Raw genomic sequence first — 21,581 nt, forward strand, 5'->3', positions numbered from 1 at the left:
ATCTGCTCAGCTCCATGTCGATGACAGCTGTTTTGCGTGCGTTGTCTATTTCTTGCAGGTCATCACAGAAGCCAGGTATAGGCGAGTATCTACAGTAGTTCTGAGTAGACATGCATAGGCTTGAGCTCTGAAGCTACAACCCTATCCACACTTTCCTGGGAGTAAGCCCCATTGACTATAATGGAACTTACTTCTGAGTAGACATGCATATTCTATGATGAAGTTGCAGGGAGCATAGGTCTCTTCCTTTACATATTTATTATATGTACATTGAGAGCAATTGATCTTAAACTGTTTCTTGGGCATCCTTATGTGTGACTGCCATTAGTGGCAGCATCCAGTCTGGCCCTTTGGTAGCCATGGCAACTTAAGGAGGCGTGGCTATGTTGCTGTTGCTTCCTCAGGCTAAGCCGAAAAAAAAAAACCCAGGTGCCTAGGATGCGCTCTCCTCTGCCACTCCCAACATGGCGCCACCCTGATGCGGTGGCGGGTACTGTCACACTTAATATGGAGGCTCGCCCATCTTTCATTCTTATTGGTCAAGCTGGTCATGCTCCGCTTTGATTAGTCAAGAGAGAACCCGCTCCTCTCGCAGGCGCCCAATCGGATTCTTTGTTTGTGAGGCCTTGTCTTTCGTCCCCGCGCGCTCAGCTGAGGGGGTGGTTTGGGTTTCGGTGCGTGGGGGGCTGAGGGCAGACGGCGCCGCGAGCAGTATGCGCCGCTGGGGCCCGTGCCTGGCGGCGCCGCGGTCTCTCTTCCGCCTCGGCCTGGGCCGGCCTTCCGGGGGTTCGCGGCCTAGCGCCGTCGCCATGGCAACCGAAGCCTGCCGGGGCCCCAGCAGCATGGAGGAGGCGCTGAGGCGCGCCGTGCCACCGCTGCCGCCCTACGAGACGCGGGAGAAGGCGGCGGCGCCGGCCGGGGCCGCCCTGGAGCAGCACAGCGCCGAGTTCATGGGCTACTACCGGGCGCTCGGGGCCGGCAGGCCGCGGGCCGAGCTGCTGGGCCGGCTGGCGCGCGACTTCGGCGTGGAGCACGGGCGGGTGGCCGAGGGCAGCGCCCGGGTGCTGCGGCTCCAGCAGCGGGACGACGAGCCCGGCGCCCTCTTGCAGGCCGAGGACCGGCTCCGCCACTATCTGACGCCGCGCTACCGGGGCCTCTTCCAGCACCTGGGCAGGCAGGAGGGCGGCCTCCGCTTCCTGGTCGAGCTCCGCAAGGACCTGATCGAAGCTCTCGCCGCCAGGCAGACCGAAGGGCCGCACCTCCGGGTGAGTGAGCCGTTGAGGCTGCAGGCCGTCCACGGTCCCCTGGGAGTAGGCCCCGTTGACTAGAATGGGACTTACTACAGAGGAGGCAGGCGTAGGGTTGGGCTCTGAGGCTGCAGTCCTATCACAGTTACCTGGGGGTAAGCCCCATTGATTAGAATGGGACTTACTTCTGAGAAGGTAGGTGTCAGACTCAGACTGGGCTCTGAGGCTACAATCCTCTCTGCACTTACCTGGGAGTAAGCACCATTGGCTCTAAGGGGACTTACTTCTGAGGATACATGCATAGGACTGGGCTCCAAGGCTGCAGTCCTGTCTACAGTTACTTGGGAGTAAGCTCTATTGACTGTAATGGGTTTTACTTCTGAGGAGTCATGCATAGGATTGAACTATGAGGCTGCCATCCTATCCACACTTACAGAGGACTAAGCCCCATTAATTATATAGGATGGTGCTCTTAAACTGCAATCCTGTTCACACTTACCTGGGAGTAAGTCCCATTGACTGGAATGGAACTTCTGAGTATGCAGGCATAGGATTGGGCTGTCAGTGCCTGGTGGGGTCAGGAGGAAGGGAGCCACTTATTTAAACATCTTCATTTTTAATCTTGTGTTCCTTTTCTTATGAGCAGCAGGCAGCAATACAGCTGGTCAAGCTTGCACTTGTTTGCCAAGTGGGGGAGCTCCCACCTTCTTAACTCAGTTCTTTTTATTTCTGCTGGGCAGAAATTAAACAGGCCAAAATGTATGTGCATTTGTTAATTTTTAATATGAATTTTAAAAATCCATTGGTGTACTGTCTTTCAAGCTGCTCAGTTCAGCATGCATTCACCTTCTCCTTAAACCATACTTTTATCTTCACAATGACCCTGGTGGGTTATGCTGAAAGGGAACAGGTGGCCTTTGGTCACCCAGGGAGCTTCTTGGCCTGGTAGAAATTGAGCCCTCATTTCCTTTGATCAAGACTCTTCTCTGCTGCACCACTTTGTATACTACAGTTGGACAATGCAGCAAAGTCTCTATTTAAAAGATCTTGATGTAGCACACTTCAGAAATAATGGAGGTGGACTTGCTTTTGCACTATTACGTCTTTCACATTTCTTCCAGCTCTACTTGGTGGCAATCAGAAGTGGACACAATTTTCCTAATGTGGTTGTACTGTAGGTTTTTTTTTATAGGGACAAATTGGCAGTCTTGATCTCAATGCTTTTTCTAATGACCCTTAGCATTACAGTGGCTTTCACTGCAGCCACACACTCAACATTTTCATTGCACTATCTCCTATAATCCCAAGATCTTTCTTGCTTTATCACCAGCAGCTTGGCTCCCATGAGTGTATATAAAAAGTTCAAAGTTATTTCCCCAATATGCATTATTTTACACTTATTGACATTGAACTGTGACATCTAGATTACTGCAGTGCACTTTATGTGGGGCTGCCTCTGAAGATGATCCGGAAACTGCAACTAATGCAGAATGCTGCTACCCAACACAGAGCTCACCAGTTCAACTCAATTGGGCCTTTGCTTTAGCAGCTACACTGGCTGCCAGTTTGTTTCTGGGCTCAATTCAAATTGCTAGTTTTGACTTTTAAAACCCTTTATGGCTCAGGTCCAGGGTGTTTGAGGGACCGTCTCCTTCCAGGTAATCCTACCTGTCCTTTCAGGTTGTCAGAGGGGCCCTTCTAACTGTGCTGCCACTAGTAGAGGTAAAGAGAATAGCAGCAAGAAATAGGGCCTTCCCAGTGGTGGTGCCCCATCCATGGAATTCCTTCCCCCTGGAATTGAGAATAGCTCCCTCTTTGGAGTCATTTCAGCAGGGCCTCAATACTTTTTTTTTGTTTAGGGAAGCTTTAAAGTGTTGATATCGTGAGAGGGAGGGCTAGTGATTTTTTATGAAACATCATTTTGACTGTTATCCATTTGATCTTATTGAGTCTTATTGTTTTAACTGTTTTTATGGTTTTGTTTTTATATTAATGTTTTAGCATTTTTTAACCATTGTGTTATTTTGTAAGCCACCTTGAGGGCCCTTAAGCAGGGTGGAAAGGTGGAATATAAATTCCTTAAATAAATAAATCAGCTGCATTTGTCATTTATAAATAAGCTGAACAGAGTGAACATTCCCAGTTCACGCCATTTGAAGAGGCCCTTTCCAAGCATTTCACAGCTTTGGTTTTTGCCACCCTGAATAGTTTCATGTTATGACTTGGGAGACTTGCAGCACAATCCTATACTTGTCTACTTGGAAGAATGTCCCATTGGTTTCAATTGGACTTGCTTCCAGGTAAGTGCACTTAGGGTTGTGGCCTCCAGTCTCTGCTCACAAAGCTTGCTGAATAATCTTGGATCAGGCATTGTGTCTTAATCTGCTTCACAAAGTCAAAAATACTTAAACTGACACTATTGACTCATTGCTGTCCCTATTAAATGATTCTTTGTTTTGATTTAAGTTTGGAGGAAACTTTGTTAAAATGTTAGTATGAGTTGCTAGTGTTGTCCTTTTTCAGAGTTCAGCTTCCTCCCAAAGTCTGATAAGTGGGAAGTGGCTACATCTTGTGTTTAGTGCACATACATTTTAAATGAGTGCTCATGAACATAATCCAGTGCACAGTGTGCAGTTTCATGTGGCGCTGCTATTTTTGTACTGTTGATCACATGTTTAAAGACAGTTACTTAGCAAGTTTATAAATTTTTATTCAGTGTCATATTTCTGCCTTCCCAATCATCTGAAGATATTTGATACAATCTTTCCTGGGGTATGGAATATTGGAGCAAGGGGAGAGGAGGTACATGAGAGCAGTTAGGCTCACATGGTGTAAGTGAAAGAAAGTTTGTCATATGGTTACGTATCACGTTTGCTCGTGTAGAGCACTGGCAGATACTCTTATTAGGGGAAAGTTCATGGGTTACTGCCAAGATTGTATTTCAGTTGTATCAGAGGAACACACTGTGTTGTACTGCAGAAAGTACAAGTGCTAAGAATATATTTGGTATTGGCAAGGAACTGGGACAGTATGAAAGGATCAGTGAAAATCTGTCTGTAAGGCAAGCTCAAGGTGACCAGATACAATGGAGGACACAGTATCTATACCTTTAACCATTCTATAGAAGAGGGAATTTTGGCAGGTGCAGCTTTTTAAACCTTTCTACGTTGAGCTGCACCTGCCAAAATTCCCTCTTCTGTACAATGGTTAAAGGTATACTCTGTCCTCCATTGAATCTGGTCATCCTGGGCAAGCTACATCCTGTAAATGGTTGCCTGCTCTAGAACAGTGGTTCCCAAACTTCTGGTTTTGACTTATCTTTGGCCCTTTAAGGGGTGAGTTGGAGGGATGGCAGCAATACAAACCCCATTATTGCACCGCTGCCAGGAGCAGAAGGGTTTTTTCTTAAGCCAGCACCAGCCTCTGGGGAGGGGGGTGACCCACACAGATGCCTCTGCTGGGGTCTCCAAGCCTTAGAATGACTGAAAATAGCAATTGGAACCCACTTTTGGTTTTTCAATAGAAAACAGGAAGAGGGTTCTGATCACTATTTTTAATCATTCTGAGGCTTTTAATCATACAGAGGCCTGTATGGCTCTGCACCACCCAGAGGCTGGTGGTGGCTTAGGTAAGTAAACCCCCCTTCTGTCCTCGGCAGTGGCATGATCCTGTGGATTGCGTCACTGCAATCCCCCGGCCCCTGTAAAGACGTGTGTGGTTCCCAATTTTGGAAGAGAAGTTTGGGAACCACTGCCCTAATTTAAGAAGTTTGGCTATAACCCCTTTTTTCAGTCAGATCTTTTGTTATGCTTATTTATCTTTTTACACATACTGCTTGTGGCATGTGCTGAACACTTTTGTTTCTGTTCAGCAGTCTGCATACAGGACTAGAAATAAACAAACAAAAACATCTCTTTTTGGTACTTAGAATATCTAGCACAAGATGATGTTCTACAAAAGTAACTTATTAGATAAGTAATGTGCAGGAGCAGCAGCCAGATCACTTGTCGTTTTGGTTCTTTCCCTGCAGTGCCTCTTGGTGGTTCTGGACCATGTGAATTTTGATCCTTCCATTATTGGAAAAGTTCTGGGCATCTAAACATTTGACTCTTGCAGACCAAAACATTACTGTTCAGTTCCCTTTTTGCATAGGCATGACACCTGCAACCTTGATACTGGTTTCTGAAAGTGCTTCTCCTACTCAAAAGTAAGAAATCTTTCTCTGAACCTGCTGTGTTTTGCTAGTGCTCCTCCCAGCTGGCCAGCAGCCATTCCACAAAGTGCCAGCATTACACTTTAGGCATCTTTTCCCCTCCCAATCAGTACTTACTTAGCAGAAGCAAAAATAGCCATCCTGAAAAGGCCTGTAAAATGGTATGTTGTGCCTACTATATTCAGAGATCTTGCAGCCTGTTAAATACAGCATTGCAAATTAGACCTTGTGTGAGCTACTGTAGCACAAATGGTTCCTGTGGTTTGTACTCCTGCCAGATGAGCTCCTAATCCATGTTTCAGTTATGAATCTTTGAGCCATGAAACAGAATATTCTTGTTAAGCTTGTTCCTTATACTGCACAGATACCTTATTATGCAGCAGATAGGATAGGGCAGCAAACAGTGGTGCAGCAGGGGTGGTGATTGCCATTGTGTTACGTCTGTATCTTTCACGCACAAACCTGTGAATGGGTACAACAGTAGAGCAATTCATAGGATGAGACCTTCAACTACCATAGTTCCCTCTTGCTCTGCAGCATTTATTTACTCACTCCCATAACATCACTGTTTCCTGGAAATGCATGACTGAGTACATTGCAGTCAGTTTGGTTGGGTCATCTAAATATGAAGCCCTGATGGGATGTGACTGAACTATATGTTTTGAGATGTAATTTGTAGTCCCTGTCCCTGTGAGAGAAGAAGGTGGCCAAGATGGGCACAGCAGTTAGCAGTTAGTGACTAGCAACCACACTCCAACTCCATGATTCCTCCTTTTTTACTTTTACTGCTTCCCTCAAAGCTACAGAACTTAATGAAGGAAAGCCTTCCTTCCAAGTCATCAGGGAGCCCCTTGGAAATCAAACAGTATTGGAACATGGAACACCTGGGAGATATCTGTTCACTCCTGAATGAACTGGAACTAGGAATCTAAAACCAGAAAAACTGAGGAATCTTATTGCCAGCCTATAGTGTAGTGCTTCCCAAACTTTTTAGCACTGGGATTCACTTTTTTTAAAACTACAGTCTGTTGTGATCCACTAGACAAAAAAGGATATCTAGAAAGAAACCATATTTTTATTTATTAATAATAAATAAATGGAATCCTTTGCTCCCAAGGCTGCTAGAGTCCTTATATGTAGTATGTATGTGTAGACATTTACTAGACTCTTCCTAGAAATGGAGTTGAAGGACTATCCCCCAAACCTTTAGTCATTCCAGGGTACCCAGAAGGCTGAACTAGAAAGCAAGATGTGCAGTTAGGGACTTCCTGGCCAGACAAAAGGCTGCAACTGGGTTCACAGGTGATCTACAGCATGCCAATTACTAGAGAAAATTGGAAAATGGGGCATTTTAATTTGACAGTATGACGATGATCTCGTACCACAGGTTAGTTAATGACTTTCTTCTGCAGAATGGGTAGGAGTAGTTGCAGAGTTTTTTAATGTCTCATAAACTGTTCATGACCCACCAGAAATTGACTTGTGACCCATTGATGGGTCTTGACCCACAGTTTGGGAAACACTGCTGTAAAGATAACAGAATAATAGAAAAAAGCAGAAAACAAGGTACTGATAAACCAACAAGAAGAGAGTAAGTGTGGGTAGTGGCAGAAGTTGGCAAGGATTTTAGAAGCCAAATGGCAAATGAAGCAAAAGCTTGACAGGGTTTCTCTGGGTATATTTACACTTTTCTCCTTATTCTGTTCTTGGCCTATGCACCCATTCTTTTACAAGATGTGTGGGTGATCCTCATCCAAGCATTAGACGCTCTTGACATTTGACCTAGGCAAAAGTACAAAGGCAGTGTGTGACCCCACTTCTATAATTGCTGGGTGCTAGCCCACCTTTACTTGTGGGATTACTCAGGTCACCTGAGCGGCTTGAATTTCTGTCTCCAGCAAGTGGGCTCTGAGTCTTTGTTTTGACCTTTTTACAGGTCAGTTGGAGAAGCTCCTCAAACAATAATAATGTAACATTGGTTGATGCATGTGGATGCCTTGGTAGTCCTCTTGGGAAGTTGAGGCCTAGCAGAAACCTCTGAGGTGAGAGGTCCAAAATAAGGGGAAATCAGGAGTGTTTGCCACAGTCTTGCTGGGATGACTAAGGCTGAAGTCATCTGAGCACTGCTGTAATGAGCATATGGTTCTAAGCAGCAGCAGAACTGTACCTGCCTCTGTAACAGACTGCTCTGAGCAAGTAAGCAGAAACAATGAATGCTGTATTTTGCAAACGATGAATAGCATGTGTTTTAAAAGATGGGAACACAACTGAATTTGTATTCAAGGTTAGTATTCTAAGGTTAAGCAGTCACCAGGATCAAGAGCAATGGCCCAGAAAAAATGACTAGACTCCTCCAACGACTAGTTGCTAAGAAACAGTAAATGTCTTCCTGCTGAATTTGTGGAAGATGATAGATACTTGTGACCTAGGTGCAGTGCTTCTATTCAGGCATATCTGCCAGGAAAGTTCAGCTATAGACTCTGCGTTAAAAAGCATTTCCCTGAGAGCATTAAAAAAAAAAGTACTTTGATAGCATGAGCACAATCTCTTCTAAAGCAGGATGAGGAGGAGATTTTGCTTTCCTTTCAAGTGGTGATGCGCCCCAGAGCTCCTTTTAAGTCTTGTTGCCTATGAAACTTTAAGCATCTCTAGTCAGAGCAATAGAAAACCATGTGGACAACCCAGGAATATTGTTTCTAAAAACGATCTTGACACCAATATCTGACTAAGCAGCTGGAGCCTTGCAAATGAAACAAGGATTGTGAAAACTCTTGCTAGGCATTTAAATGAAGCAGAAAGAGTCAAGAGAGGATTTTGCTGTGTTATTTATTTGAGGGAGCACAATAATTCCTTGCAGAAGATGCTTTCAAAGTATAACAGCTTGAGGTTTTTATAAACCACTTATTTGTGTTTACATGCATCAGAAAAATAACTTCTGCATGCTGCTGTGTATCCATTGTAGAAGTAGACTATAATTTGGAGAACCCATTTATCAGGGCTCTAAGGTTTGCAAGGGCTATCCCCTGTCCCCGGCTCCCAGAACTGGTGATTCAAGCTAATTTCTAATAGAGTAGCAAATTACTGAAGTGAATTTGATTAGCAGGCTCAGACTTGAAGAATAGTGTGAAACTGTGAATGAGATTTTGTATTTTTAGAACCAGCGTAAGTTGCAAGTATAAGTTTTGTGGACATAATCACAGAGTGTTTTTCGTCTATTAATATTGTGAGGTGAAAGAGCTAATTTAATTAGTCATGGGTGAAATATTGTAGAATGCAGTATGTCTGCGGTGTACACTACTTAGAGGGCCAATGTACTAATCTAGTAATGTAGTGTATTAAAAGATAGAAATGTTGCTTTATGATATAAAAGCTTTCATTTTGGATTTTTGGAAGCAATTACCTTAGCCAAGAGAATTCTCTCTGATGTATGCTTTAAGTACTTCCATTTTTATTCTTGTAAGTGCATTATGGCAGGCTTTTATGCTTTGCCATGATTGTTCTGAGATCACAGTTCATGAAAATGTAAATATGCCTTTCCGTTTCCAATAAATCTGATAGTTGATGGGGATATTGGACCATTTTATATTGGTAAAGCACCTAATTAGCCTTTGTGGTTGAACATTCTTTCTATAATACAAGCTATTGTATATAGTTTAATGTGAGATTTATGGCAGATGAATATTAAAAATGAAAAATAAAATCCTTCTATAGTACTCTGTTCCTATATGTTTTGGTCAGTGCTAAGCATTTGATCTGTATGCTGCTAACAGAACTGTGCAACAAGGAAGGGAAAATACTAGTTATAAAATCTTGCAAGGAGAGCTGCTAGCTCCTCATCTCTGCTCAACACTGGACTCAGTAGGTCCTACAATTATTTCTCTCCATATACCCCAGTTGTGTTTATATAAGCATGTGCAGTGTTGAGGAATGAAACTCGGGGATTCTTTGGAAAGCCAGTAAATGACTGTAATAGAAAATGCTGCCGAGGTCAGAGTCTAGCCATAAATTGCAGCAAATTCAAGTACCAAAGTAGGCAAGGGAGGGCTTTGTTTTTGTTTCTTTAAAAGTGCTTCCCAAGAGTGTGAACTGTGTTGAAGGTACTATAAACCCTCAGCAGCTGATGTTCCAGTAGAGCAATGGTTCTTCAGCTGACTTTTTGATGATATGTGACAGCTGCTGCTTACTATAGATGGTGACTTTATTGGTATAATCAGGCACTTTACATGGTATGTCCTGGGCAACAGAAGTCACACAGCTATTCACTGTTCCCAGAGTATTAGTACAAGGCCATCTGGCAAGGTCCTTCGTGTTGTGATTTCATTGGTGCAAACAAGTACTATAGCTCTCTTCTTGTGCTGCCTTTCCATCACTGCATAAAGGAAAAAGAAATCATGGTACTGTCCTTGACCTCCTTGTGGCTGCTAGCTCTGACTTTTTTGTGTTGTACAGAACATAAGAATAGGTCCTACACACATACAGTATAGACTCATATAAGACCTGTACACGAAATAGGAAGCCACTTAGGACTTTTTATTACATTGTGCCTGATGTGCAGGGGTTGACAAGAAGCATGATCATGGTCTTCTCCATACACTGATTTAGCACCTGGAGAGGGGCGTATGGGAAGAGGGCTTGTATTGCTTCAGCTGCTGTATTGTTTTATCTTCCCACCATCCTCAGATTGTTTGAGCTGCTCTTGAGAAATGCTAGTGTGGAGAGTGAATCTACTCTGTGGAGAGTGAACCTGGTTGCAGCTGGTGTAGTGCAGCACCTAAGAGACTGCTGTGGTTTAGGACTTGCTCAGTTTGAATCCATTTCTGCCATGACTTCACTAGATGGCCCTAGGCAAGCCGCATCCTCCAGCATCTCCCCAGCAGCAATATGGGAGAAGTAATACTTGTTCACCTAGAGGGTTATTGTAAAGGCATCATCAAGACAATACATGTTTGTACATTCTTGGAAAGCACTACAGGCATGCATAGCTTAACAACCTTCCACGTAACAGAACTACAGTGGTCAAAGCGGACAACAAAGAGGCTCTTAATGAGGCAGTCAGGTCTCCCATAGCCTGCAGCAGAGTGTCTTTTTTTCCCCCCAAAGAGGCTTTCTATCTCCAGTAGCCTGTGCAGCCAGCTAGTGTCTGGCAAGGAGGGTCTGTTTACACAACAAAGGCACTAGATTGGGCTGAATGTTTAACAACCTGGTCCAGAACATATCCCTGTCATTAAGTGAGGCACACATGCATATATAAATGTAAAATAGCATTAAAATGATGTGTGCTAACAGTGCAATCCTTTACCTGCCTACTCAGAAGTCAGTCCCACTGAGTTAATTGGGATTTGCCTTCAGGTTACCGTATATAGAATTTCAGCCTTAACTGTTTATCTTGTTTCTATTGCATATCATAATTGACTACTAGAACCCTCTAGGAAAGTGTATGTGTGTCTGTGAATGTTAGACTAAATTCAGTTGTGAGGTAGACTGTACTTATAGGGGAAAAAAGAGGGCAGTCACTATCTTGACAGTGAAGATAATAAAGCAGCAAAGTGCTTCCATGAAACCATATTGTTTATGCATCATGCTGCTTATACTGCTTTGGCTCTGTTGGTGACATACTTGCATCCTCTTTCTACTTCCAGGAAATGAATGGCGTGCTGAAGAATATGTTGTCAGAATGGTTTTCCACAGGATTCTTGAACTTGGAACGTGTTACGTGGCAGTCTCCTTGTGAGATCCTTCAGAAGATTAGTGAGTAAGTACCAAGAATTTCTGATCTTTGTCTTTTCTTCAGCACAAACAGTCTTTGAGTCTGTGCAGATTCAAGTTACCTTGTTGTTGTGATAATAAATATATGTGGGTGGGTAACCCTTCGCACCTCATGGTGTCGGTAGGAAGGTTGAGAATTTCTGCCTTCTGTGTTAAAATGCAGTTGTTCACTTTTTCAGCGGTGAAGCTGTACATCCTGTCAGAAACTGGATGGACATGAAGCGTCGCGTTGGGTCTTATAGAAGGTGCTACTACTTTGCCCACTGTGCAATACCTGGAGAACCATTGATAGTTTTGCACGTTGCGCTTACAGATGAGATATCTAGCAGTATTCAGGTATAGTTGGTTGGTCTTGCTTTAGCTTTGAATGCAGCATCCTAAGGAAGTTTCAGTTGAAGGGGTTGAATCGTGCATCATTCCCTAAGCTTGTCTCTCTCTTGGGGTAATTGATAGAGCTAAAATATACCATGGTTGCAGTCCAGAGTCTTTCAAACTCTCACATGTGCTGGAAGCATGTGCTTAGTGCAACATCTTTGTTTTTTATTTCTATACAGCACTAGGTGGTTGCTACTACAAGCTAGCTTTGACACTACAGTTCATTTTGGAAGTGACTTAGCATGTGAAGGGAAGGCTGCTATTCAGATAGAGAGCTGAATTTAGGAGGGCAGGAGGTCTGGTCTAGAGGGTAGAGCCTCCATTTGCCTGAAGATAACATCCGAAGGTCGCCAGTTCGAGGCCACCGGCACTGTGAACGGCGAGATCTTGAAGCAGCTGACAAGCCTAGCCGAGCTATGCCGAGTTATTCCACCTGCTCTTTGGCCACTGTCAGCCTGTGTGGGAGGAAAATGGAGACCAGAATGTGATACCAGATCATAACAGAACCTTCTTCAATTGTAAAAATCCCTATTGGGATTTAGTATAGCCTGCCTATGTAAACCGCCTTGAATTAAAGTCTGAGGAGAAATCTGATGACCAAGAAAGGCGGTATATAAATACATAGTATCATTATCATTATTAATAATTTAGGCTGGAGAGATTCTAGCTTAGTTATTCGCCTTATCAATCTGGTCTGTCTTGTAGCATCGTTGTGAAAATTAAATTGGAACACACATACCCACATCTGCACCATGTCTGCTGTTCTGATCTTGGGGGGAAAGATAGAATAAAAATCTAATTGGTCTGCGCATTATGTTGGATTCGTTGCATTGTGGAGTGTGTAGACATTGACTTCTGACAGTGTTCACTACTAATGAAATGTTCTGAATTCTTTGCTAGACCATCGTGAAGGAGGTTCCCCCTCTAGAAGTAGAGGATCTGAACAAAATCACCACTGCAATTTTCTATTCTATCAGCTTGACTCAACAGGGTCTACAGGGTGTGGAGCTGGGGACATATCTCATCAAGCGAGTTGTTAAGGAACTTCAGGTAAGTGTGACAAGTTGCAGTCAGGTTGTTGTGCAAGAGTCTCTCTCTCCATTTTTTCAGTGATCTTGCAGTTCATGTATAATTGAAACTATAAGACTGGCATTATAACATCCCATGGAAAGTGGGGGATCCTTAGGGGGATTTCCAGTGTCCCTTGTTAGTGAACTAGAAATTCAGATGACCTCCTCTTGATAAATACCTAGGAGTTTAGAGTTTTAAAATTTAAACATATAGTCAGTTTGAATCTTTTTAAAAAAATTGTAAATGTTTTTGTCTTGCAGATTACAGTTGAGGCTTTTACACCCTGTTACTTTTAAATAGCTCATTAAGGTCCATGCTGTAGTGAATTTTTTTGTCATTACTGTAGATACTCGAGTATAAGTCAATCACAGATAAGTAAAGAGCAGGTTTTGAGCCAAAATCATGGAAATTTCTATGACCCTTGGATAAATGGGGGGGGGGGGTATTTAAAACTTAGGGGTGTGTAAATTCTTTCAAAATGGCTTACCAAGAATTGATCTGAAGAAGCTGCAAAAAGCTGAAAAGGAAAAAAAAACCCTTTTCCTTCTCCAAATAGGAAAGGAGATGAAGGTGTTTATGGGAGTTGTAGGTTTTGTGAAGAGTACAGTTCTGCACTTCCATAGCAGCAGCTCTCATACAGACTAAAATTCTCATAAGCGCCTTCATTTCTCTTCCTGTTTGAAGAAGAAGCTAAATGGCTAAAAAATTTTGTTTGCATTCTGTTGCTGCCTCAGAACAGGTACTGGTAAGTAAGACTGCTCCTTGTTTCCCCATCCCAATGTCCTACTTCTCAGACCAGTCCCACCCACACCTTGCCAAGCAGCTGCTCCTAGAAGCTCCATCCACTGCATTGACCCATGTATAAATAGACCCATGTTTTCAGTGCCAATTTTAAGGCATACATTTTTGACTTGTACATGAATATACACTGTATAAAGTTCGCTGTATTAAAAAGAGTTGAATTACATTAGATGGTTTACAAGGGGAAAAAAAGCTTTTTTTGTTTTGGTTGGAGTATAGGGAAAGAAATTGTTGTTTAGTTTTGTGTAGTGCAACTGTGACCTAATTCACATGATCAGATAAGTTGGGAAACCTGTTCCAGGACTGTCCCACTTCAGATGACAGGTGCAAAATTGCACAATTAAATTATTCTACTGTATGTGAGGAAAAAATCATTTGCATGTAGAAACATGGGCTGTGCCAGTTAATGCTACAGACCAGATTCTGGACTCTTCCTTTCTGAGGGAGGGGGTAGAGAGAACTGTAGCCTCCCCCCTTACAAAGTCTCCAAATTTGCTCCCTCAGAGTATTGTCTTAACATCACTTTATTATGTGACTGTTGAGTGGAAAACTGTACTTGTGGTCACCTTTCTGACTCCAATATGATTCCATGAACCAGTCCTTTCAGTAGTACCACTGTGCATGGAAAACAGTCTAAGCGGTGAGTGGTGTCCTCTTGTGAATTACCGGAAGAAATGCATATTGTGAGCACTACGTATGCCTTAACTTTAGTTGAAGGCAGATACCTAAGAAGTTGTCTTATTAGAAGTGAAACCTATTCATTGAAATACGAAACTAAATTACTTAGTACTGCTCCATTTGCTGGGGTTCATTCCCATAGATATTAGTGTCTTGTAATACATTGGCATGTGAAATATCCTTTGGGGAACAAGCAAAGTAGGAAAAATAAGATATATCGTTATTTGCTTTGTTTTTGCTCAGCTGTTTGATTAATTCAAAATCCCTTAATTTCAAGCTTCTGTAACTTTTAATTTCCCAAGAAAAGGAACATGTTAAATTGTTGCTGTTGCAGATTTATATCAGAATGTGAAGAAAGAGATGTTCTGAACTGTAATGGTGCTTTTTTTTTAACCATTTAGGCATCTGAGCTATATATCCTTCTGATATTCTCTTACTGGGTTGGTGCCAGATTAAGACAGGAAAGCAATGGAGAGACTTGTATTATAAAACATTTGCAATGCTAGAGCTGTGTTCAGAGGAACACTAAGGGCCCAATCCAGTCGACAGGGAACCTCCAGTCTCCACTGAGCTTGTGGCCCTCTGAAGATTTACTAGAGCCCGTACTGGCCCAACGCAACTGCTCTCAGTGCAACAGTGACTGTTTGACCTCTTGTGTGAGCTGCAGGCAAAGGGTTACCTCCATTGCTTGCTGTTTCACATCTGTGAAGCAGCAGTGGCAGTGAAGGAAAGGCGGCCTTACTTTGTGTGAGGCCTTTTTTACGCCTTGAGCTATTGCAAGACCTTCATTCATACATACAAGTTATATCTCTAATATATTCATTTATGTAAATTTATTCAAATTTTAAGTGTAAATTCTTTTTTCTCAGCCCCTGACAGTGTCAGAGAGATGAAGTGGCCCTCCTACCAAAAAGTTTGAACAGCCCTGATCTGATTATATATCAGGCTGCTTGTAATCTAGTTAATACTGATTAGTTCTCTTTGTAGAGACGTCTGGTCAACTTTCCCTCCATGGAGTTTTATTTTTCTTTATACCTTTCAGGACATTCCTCCCTTTCCTATAGCTTTGGAACAGTCATGCAGACTTGACACATGCTAGTAGATGAATCTTCTGGTAATCTGAGCTGCTAAATAAGAACTCGAGTAAGAGTCAAATGTCTTGCCAAGAAATGGGAACCTTTGGCCTACTCTGGTCACATGCTCTCATGGTGTTCATTCCTACATGGGAATGGCTTCCTGATGGTTTGTGTCTGGGTGCATCTACAACTGCCCACTCCTAGCTTTGTCTTAGACAGTAGAAAATTAGAAATTTAATTAAATTTTCTGTGCCTGGAGAGAGCAGCTTCATATTTTGCATTTTCTTAGATTACTTGTATTTTGTGTGTGACTGTGTATATGAGTGGATGTTGAAAAGATCCTCTCCCTGGCCTCGTGCCATTGGAAGATAGCTTCAGGGAACATGGAAATATGCTCAATTCATATTGTTTCAATACTTCATGTGGTTTGTGGTTCTAGAGCCTTTTGTGTGTCCCTCATGCACCCTAGCAGCAGACTGTACTTGAACTTTGAAAGAAGTTGTGGTTTGATTCTCAAAATATTGCATTTTTTAGCTTGTTACTGGAGTATGGCCAACTCTTAATTCCTTTATCTGAGCATGTTTTCACCACTTAGCCTAAGAAGCTGCTGTTGCTCTTTATGAAACAGTGATGATCAACAAGTGATGCTGTGAAATCCTAAACAATGCCCAGAATTGGTAGCATGGGATTGTTTTTTTTCTAAATATGTTTTCTAAATCTGGTTTATATCCCAGGCATCTGCAGAGATAAACTAGGTAACATGATGGTATTATTCATAAACACCAAGGTTTCCACAATTTTGGCCACTAATGTGGAGCTCCCTTGACACCTTCTCAAGGCCTCGTACTTGGTAGTGTACCCGCTCCCCCTAGCTTTGTCACTGTGTACTCGGGATAACTTTGCAGCTCAAGCTTTGTTTTTTGTGGGTGAAAAATGGAACTGCAGCTTTCTTCTCCCCTGCATGTGCACCACTGTTTTAGATGAATAACTGATAATAGAAAGGAATCTGCAACTTTCTGTAGAAACAGTAACAAAATAAACCCAGCATCTATTTCTTAATGGTGTGTGGGTTTCTGACAAGGAAATAAACATTAACGGATCTCTACCAGCAACCCTGGAAAGTAGCACATCAATTTAGTAGCAGCATAAATGGCCATGCTTTACTGCATCTATTTATTATTTTCTTCAGGAACTGGCCACGTAAGATAAGCTTCTAAACTCAGCTATTCATCAGATATGGGATATTACAAAAACTGGGTCATTCTGCCAATTTGTCTTGTCATTCTTTAAAATAAGAGGCACATGATTGCTTTTCTCTATTCTACTTCACCCATTTCTCCTCCTCCATAGGCTCTGCCTCAGTAAATTATTCCAAGGTTTACTTTTTTTGATTTGGTAAACAAGAGCAGTGCTATTAAAAGAAATATAAAGTTTCTGCAGCCCACATAGATGCAAGGCAAAAGCTCCAGGGAAATTGAATCCTCCAAAATGGAGCACCGTTTTGTGTGCAGTCTAAATGATGGATTTTTCTGTTCTTGGGCAAAAGACTAGGTGTGCTTAGGAAGTTTGGTGACTTAGAGAGACCTGACAGAATTCCTCTCTACTTAACCTAGGAAGAGAAGGGAATTACTTCTTTTTTCTTTCTTTCTTATCTATTGGCATTGATAGAAATCTTTCATCTTTATTCTCTTGGCTTTAGAGGGAGCTCTGCCACTTTGTTATGTAAATAGCAGAGATTTTGCTAACTGACTCTCAACTTTCCTAGACCTGGCACAAAACCAAGAAGTGATATGGTCCCAGCACAGGAATCTTCTGTTGCAGTCATGTGCACTGTGCTCCTCAAATAGATACAAGCTGAGCAGAATATGGATACCAATCTAGAGATTCCTCTTCCTTTTGAGCCAGAGACTTCACTTTCATGGAAATAGGAATGTGTGGTACCTTGCTTCCATATCTAGTTAAGCAGGATGTAGCTGGTTTACCTTAACTATGTAGATGGTTTGCCTCCTAGTCTGTTGACCGGCGGCCCAATCTTATGCTGTCTGGAGTGGAGGGTTTCCCCAGAATGGGGCTACTCGATTCTGTGGCAACCCTTGGTTTGCTGTAGAATCAAGAGCCTCTGTATTGGGCAGTGGACCTGACAGGGAGGCTCAGAATCAGATGGAACAGAGCTCCACTGGTCCCTCCTCCCTCTCAGCCTGCTCCTTTCCCCTGGCATGCCTCCTCCCATCCCAGAATGTCTCCTTCCCCCATCCCCCACCTACCTCTCTGTCACCCAGCAGTCCACGCAACCGCCAAGTGGCGGAGCACTGGTGATCCACTGGCACTAGCCCAGTGCCAGCTGGTGCTGAGCTAGCTCCGGCGCTCCACCAGGGCTAGGGCCTCGCAAAAGTACTTTACAGCATATTTGCTACCTTGCGTGCTGGCGGTAAGTCGGCGCACACTTTTTAGAGGCCCTCAGCCTCTGGTTGTCAAGAAGCTTGGCACATATGTTAAAAAAGAGCTACTTGCTTACCAGAGTAACCCTGTACTTTTTTACTATGCTGCCAGAAATTTCTTCAGTACTTCATTGCTGTATGAGTGCAACTCTCTGAACCCTGTGAAATGTTACCTTTCCAGCCACTTGCAATCAGGGAAGAATGCAGAGACTTGGTCTCTGTTTCACCAAAAAGCAGTATAGTTTGCTTTTTGTGACTGTGGTAAAGCTGTCTTATTACTCAGTTGCCACTATCAAGAGGAGAAATGTTTTTGTTCACTGAACAATTTGTATCATTTACCTCAAATTTTCAGAGGGCTGAAAAGAATTTGATATCCCCAAATCCTTGGAGTTGCATCTAATATTTGCAAGGGAATGGCTGATCCGAGTTTTATGGTAAGAAAACTGCCCTGCTGGGAGCTTAATTTAGTAGCTTAGTCTTAGTATCTTGAGAGCATTATATGTTAGGTAGAGGATATTTCTTTCATTAGGCAGAAATGAGAAACAAGGGACTTTAAGCTTAAATATTTCCCTTCCAGGGCTTGCATGCTTTTTCAAATATGTTCTGAAATAAAGTTATGGAAGGGGATATCAAACTCGTATAACAGCGTATTTCTGACTTAAACTGCCATCTTGTTTGCTTAATAAAGGTAACATTGTCTGAAACCCATTTGTCCTTGCTGGTTTAAAAAAAAAATTGTGATGAATTTCTTAAACTTTGAAATCTGTTATTGAAGTTGGGTTCTTCATCCAACTGAACACATAATCAAATGTTTGGCTTTGTTTTTTCTTTGGAATGTAAAACCTGCAGGTGGAATTTCCCCACATCAAAGTTTTCTCTACTCTCTCTCCTATTCCCGGATTCACCAAGTGGATCGTTGGACTCCTGTCCTCACAATCCAAGGACCTGGACAGAAGCGACCCTTTCACAGCTCGTGAATATAAAGAGATCTCTGAGATCACAGGGGACCCTGCTATTGAAATCCTCAAGCGCCTCTTAACAAACAATGAGTGGGTGAGGTCAGAAAAACTGGCCCGAGTGCTACAGCAGCCACTTATGAGGCTGTGTGCTTGGTATCTGTATGGAGAAAAGCACCGTGGCTACGCCCTGAACCCTGTAGCGAACTTCCACCTTCAGAACGGTGCTGTGTTATGGCGTCTGAACTGGATGGCAGATACGAGTCCCCGTGGCATTACTGCCTCCTGTGGCATGATGGTCAACTATCGCTATTTTTTGGAGGACACTACCAGCAACAGTGCCACATACCTTGGAACCAAGCAGATCAAAGCCTCAGAGCAGGTCCTTTCCTTGGTGTCTCAGTTTCAGCAGAACAGCAAACTTTAAATAAATGGGACAACTTTTAAGGAGCGGATGTGTCCTTAAAACGGGAGTCTCAAGATGCTTGTGCTTGAACAGGGAGCATTGCAGACAAACCAGTGAGGATTTAGTATGAAACGGTGAACAGTCAGGCTGTTCTCTCTGCCTTGGCATGCTTTGCCAGAGAGGGAGAGAACATGCTTTGCCATGGCTGATACTTCAGGCAAATTCAAAAGACTGCTTAAACTCTTTAGCGAAGTGGTAAGCCAGTGATGAACTCCTGTGAACTGTGTGTTGTCCCTAGCCTTGCTCACTGAATCAATAGTCTTGTTTAATCCACATCTTCAAAAGAATGGTTGAACACCTGAGTGCTCTGACACATTAAAGGCAGAGGCAGATCAATACCAGAGTTACTAGATAAAAGGGGCAAGTAAGGAGAGACTTTTTGTCCTAATACACAAGTAAAACAGTATCCCCTAGCACTTCCCCAATAAGAGGTTTGTTTTACACACCCGCACTCACTGTTCCCTTTGATCAGGCCATCCATTTTGGCAGAGTGCAAAGTGCCACCATTGACTTACTGCTTTGCTTGGATGGAACATGGAAACATCTGTGTGGGTGGGTGTGTATTCTGAATCTTCTCAAGTACTCTCCAAACAGCTGATGTGTGGAGTGAGGTGCTTGCCACTTTCCAATGACTAGTTTATGATTTTGCAAAATGAAATCAACAGTTCAAAAACTGAGGAGGAGAAGGAAAGAATGTGATGTTAAGGGATTTTTAAAAATGTTTTCAGACATTTGTCATAGACCTAAATACTGTGGTGCTGCCAATTTTTTTAAACTTGCACTTTATCTAAAGAAATAAATTTTTTTTAAAAAACTACCTTAAAATATAAGGTTTGCTTTGTAAATTTGCCTTCTCTTTTGCATATAGTGAAGTTACCCTGACACCTAAGTCTCTTGTATTTACAGTGAAGGAGGTTGGTTCTGTTACTTGGGCCCTTGCTCATTGGGGGCTTGGACTTACTTGACAAGTATCGAAGGGATGGTGACAGTCTGGAATCTGTGTTTCAAAGCAGAGCTCTCATTTCAAAGAGGTGCAAAAAGAGCATGTCATCCTATTCACTATTGGAGAGGGAACTATGTAACCACATTATTGGGGCTGTGAACATTGTCCTCAATTGAAACATTCCTTGGGTCACATTGGCCTTTCAGTTTCTAGTCCTGCAAAAGTCAGAGGGTTCAGACCCCCTTGCTTGGCCACTTCTTCCTTCTGAGAGCATAACACTTGTTCTCTGGCTCTGTGTTTCAACCCCATTTTTCCCCCTCAAGTGACGTTATGTGCCCCCCAAGCTGGGAGAATCATTTGCCTCTTCTAGCTCCTTACCTGCTGCTTCTTTTTAGGCTTATTTGGATTTTTCAGTTGCCAGGAGCCTGCTCAACTTCCCAGCCTTCCTAGGAAGGCTGTGACCATTGTGTCTGTGACCTCTCCCTGGAGAATCAAATGTTTCTAATTTCCAGAAGAGTAATGGATGGCTAACTGGTGACAGAATCTTTAAGTCTGTTAAAGAAAACATGGCATATATGTACTTATAAATGAGTAAAACCCTCAGTATTATTTTACTCCACAACAAATGTGGTGGTGCCGGGGAGTCTTTGCTATAGTTGCTTCCTCCCTTTTCAGGATAGTTGCAAATTGGAGCTATTTAGGATGAATAGCAAGCATCTGACATATGTGCCAGCAAAAGAGGAAGTTTGTTTGTCAGGTGCCAGTTTAACAATTTACCAGCAGCTCCTGATAAGGCCTCAAAGTAAGTCTGTCATCTTGGAGAGTTTCCCAGAAGGCAGTACACAATGTAACAAATATCAGCATCTTGAATGTCTTGTCTCATGGCCATGGGCTAAAAGTGTGGAAGTTCTAGAATGGATCAGTAACTCACCACTCTGCCTTCCCCATCTATCCTTTTAATAAGAAAACCTGGAACTCCATTATGAGACAAACACATAATGTTTGTCCTGAGTAATTTTAAGAAAAGCAAAGCAAGTTTTTAAAACTTTGGGGTGTTTGTCTATTAAACAATATCACTGACTGATTGTATGTCTCTTAAGCTGCAATCCTACACATACTTCCTTGGGAGTAAGCCCTACTGAATACAGTGAGAATTACATCTGAGTAGACATGTCTAGGATTGCGCTGCTGTTTAGCTCAGTGGTTCCCAAAATCTCTGGAAGTTTGTGAACTGTTGTAAGTCTTTGCGGGAGAGGGTCGAAGGCAGCAACACAATTGCCAGGATCCTGCCACTGCGAGGAACAAAGGGTTATTTTTTTGTACTTACCAGTGGCAGCACTGGTCTCACCAGGGGTGCAGATGCCTTTACAGGGCTTCCCTGCAGTGTTTGCTACCTACTTCCAGTTTTAGATAGTCCGAGGCTTGGGGATTTCTGCTGTAGCATCCATGGGCTCCCCGTAGCCCTCAGGAGGCTGGAGCTGCCCCTGGTATGTTTTTTTTTTTTTTTAAATAACCCTTTGTCCCTAGCAGCAGCACAATCCCTCACCATTG

General features: G+C 42.9%; 1 protein-coding gene across 1 annotated transcript; it reads left to right on the top strand.

Moving 5' to 3' along the window:
- Window positions 1-619: 619 nt before the first annotated feature.
- MLYCD (malonyl-CoA decarboxylase) lies at window positions 620-19,904 on the top strand. Its single transcript, XM_066637691.1, has 5 exons — window positions 620-1,265; window positions 11,100-11,212; window positions 11,406-11,562; window positions 12,502-12,651; window positions 18,515-19,904. The coding sequence occupies exons 1-5, from the start codon at window positions 714-716 to the stop codon at window positions 19,046-19,048; spliced, it is 1,506 nt and encodes a 501-aa protein (XP_066493788.1). The 5' UTR covers window positions 620-713; the 3' UTR covers window positions 19,049-19,904.
- The last annotated feature ends 1,677 nt before the right edge of the window (window positions 19,905-21,581 follow it).

The sequence above is a fragment of the Tiliqua scincoides genome, chromosome 9 (assembly GCF_035046505.1).
Source record: "Tiliqua scincoides isolate rTilSci1 chromosome 9, rTilSci1.hap2, whole genome shotgun sequence".
In the NCBI taxonomy this organism is placed as follows: domain Eukaryota; kingdom Metazoa; phylum Chordata; class Lepidosauria; order Squamata; family Scincidae; genus Tiliqua; species Tiliqua scincoides.

Excerpts from the sequence above, each read along its gene's own strand:
- MLYCD (XM_066637691.1), top strand. The coding sequence starts at position 714 with ATGCGCCGCTGGGGCCCGTGCCTGGCGGCGCCGCGGTCTCTCTTCCGC. Across the intron at positions 1,266-11,099 it reads CCGAAGGGCCGCACCTCCGG|GAAATGAATGGCGTGCTGAA; the intron begins GTGAGTGAGCCG and ends TTCTACTTCCAG. Across the intron at positions 12,652-18,514 it reads GAGTTGTTAAGGAACTTCAG|GTGGAATTTCCCCACATCAA; the intron begins GTAAGTGTGACA and ends TAAAACCTGCAG.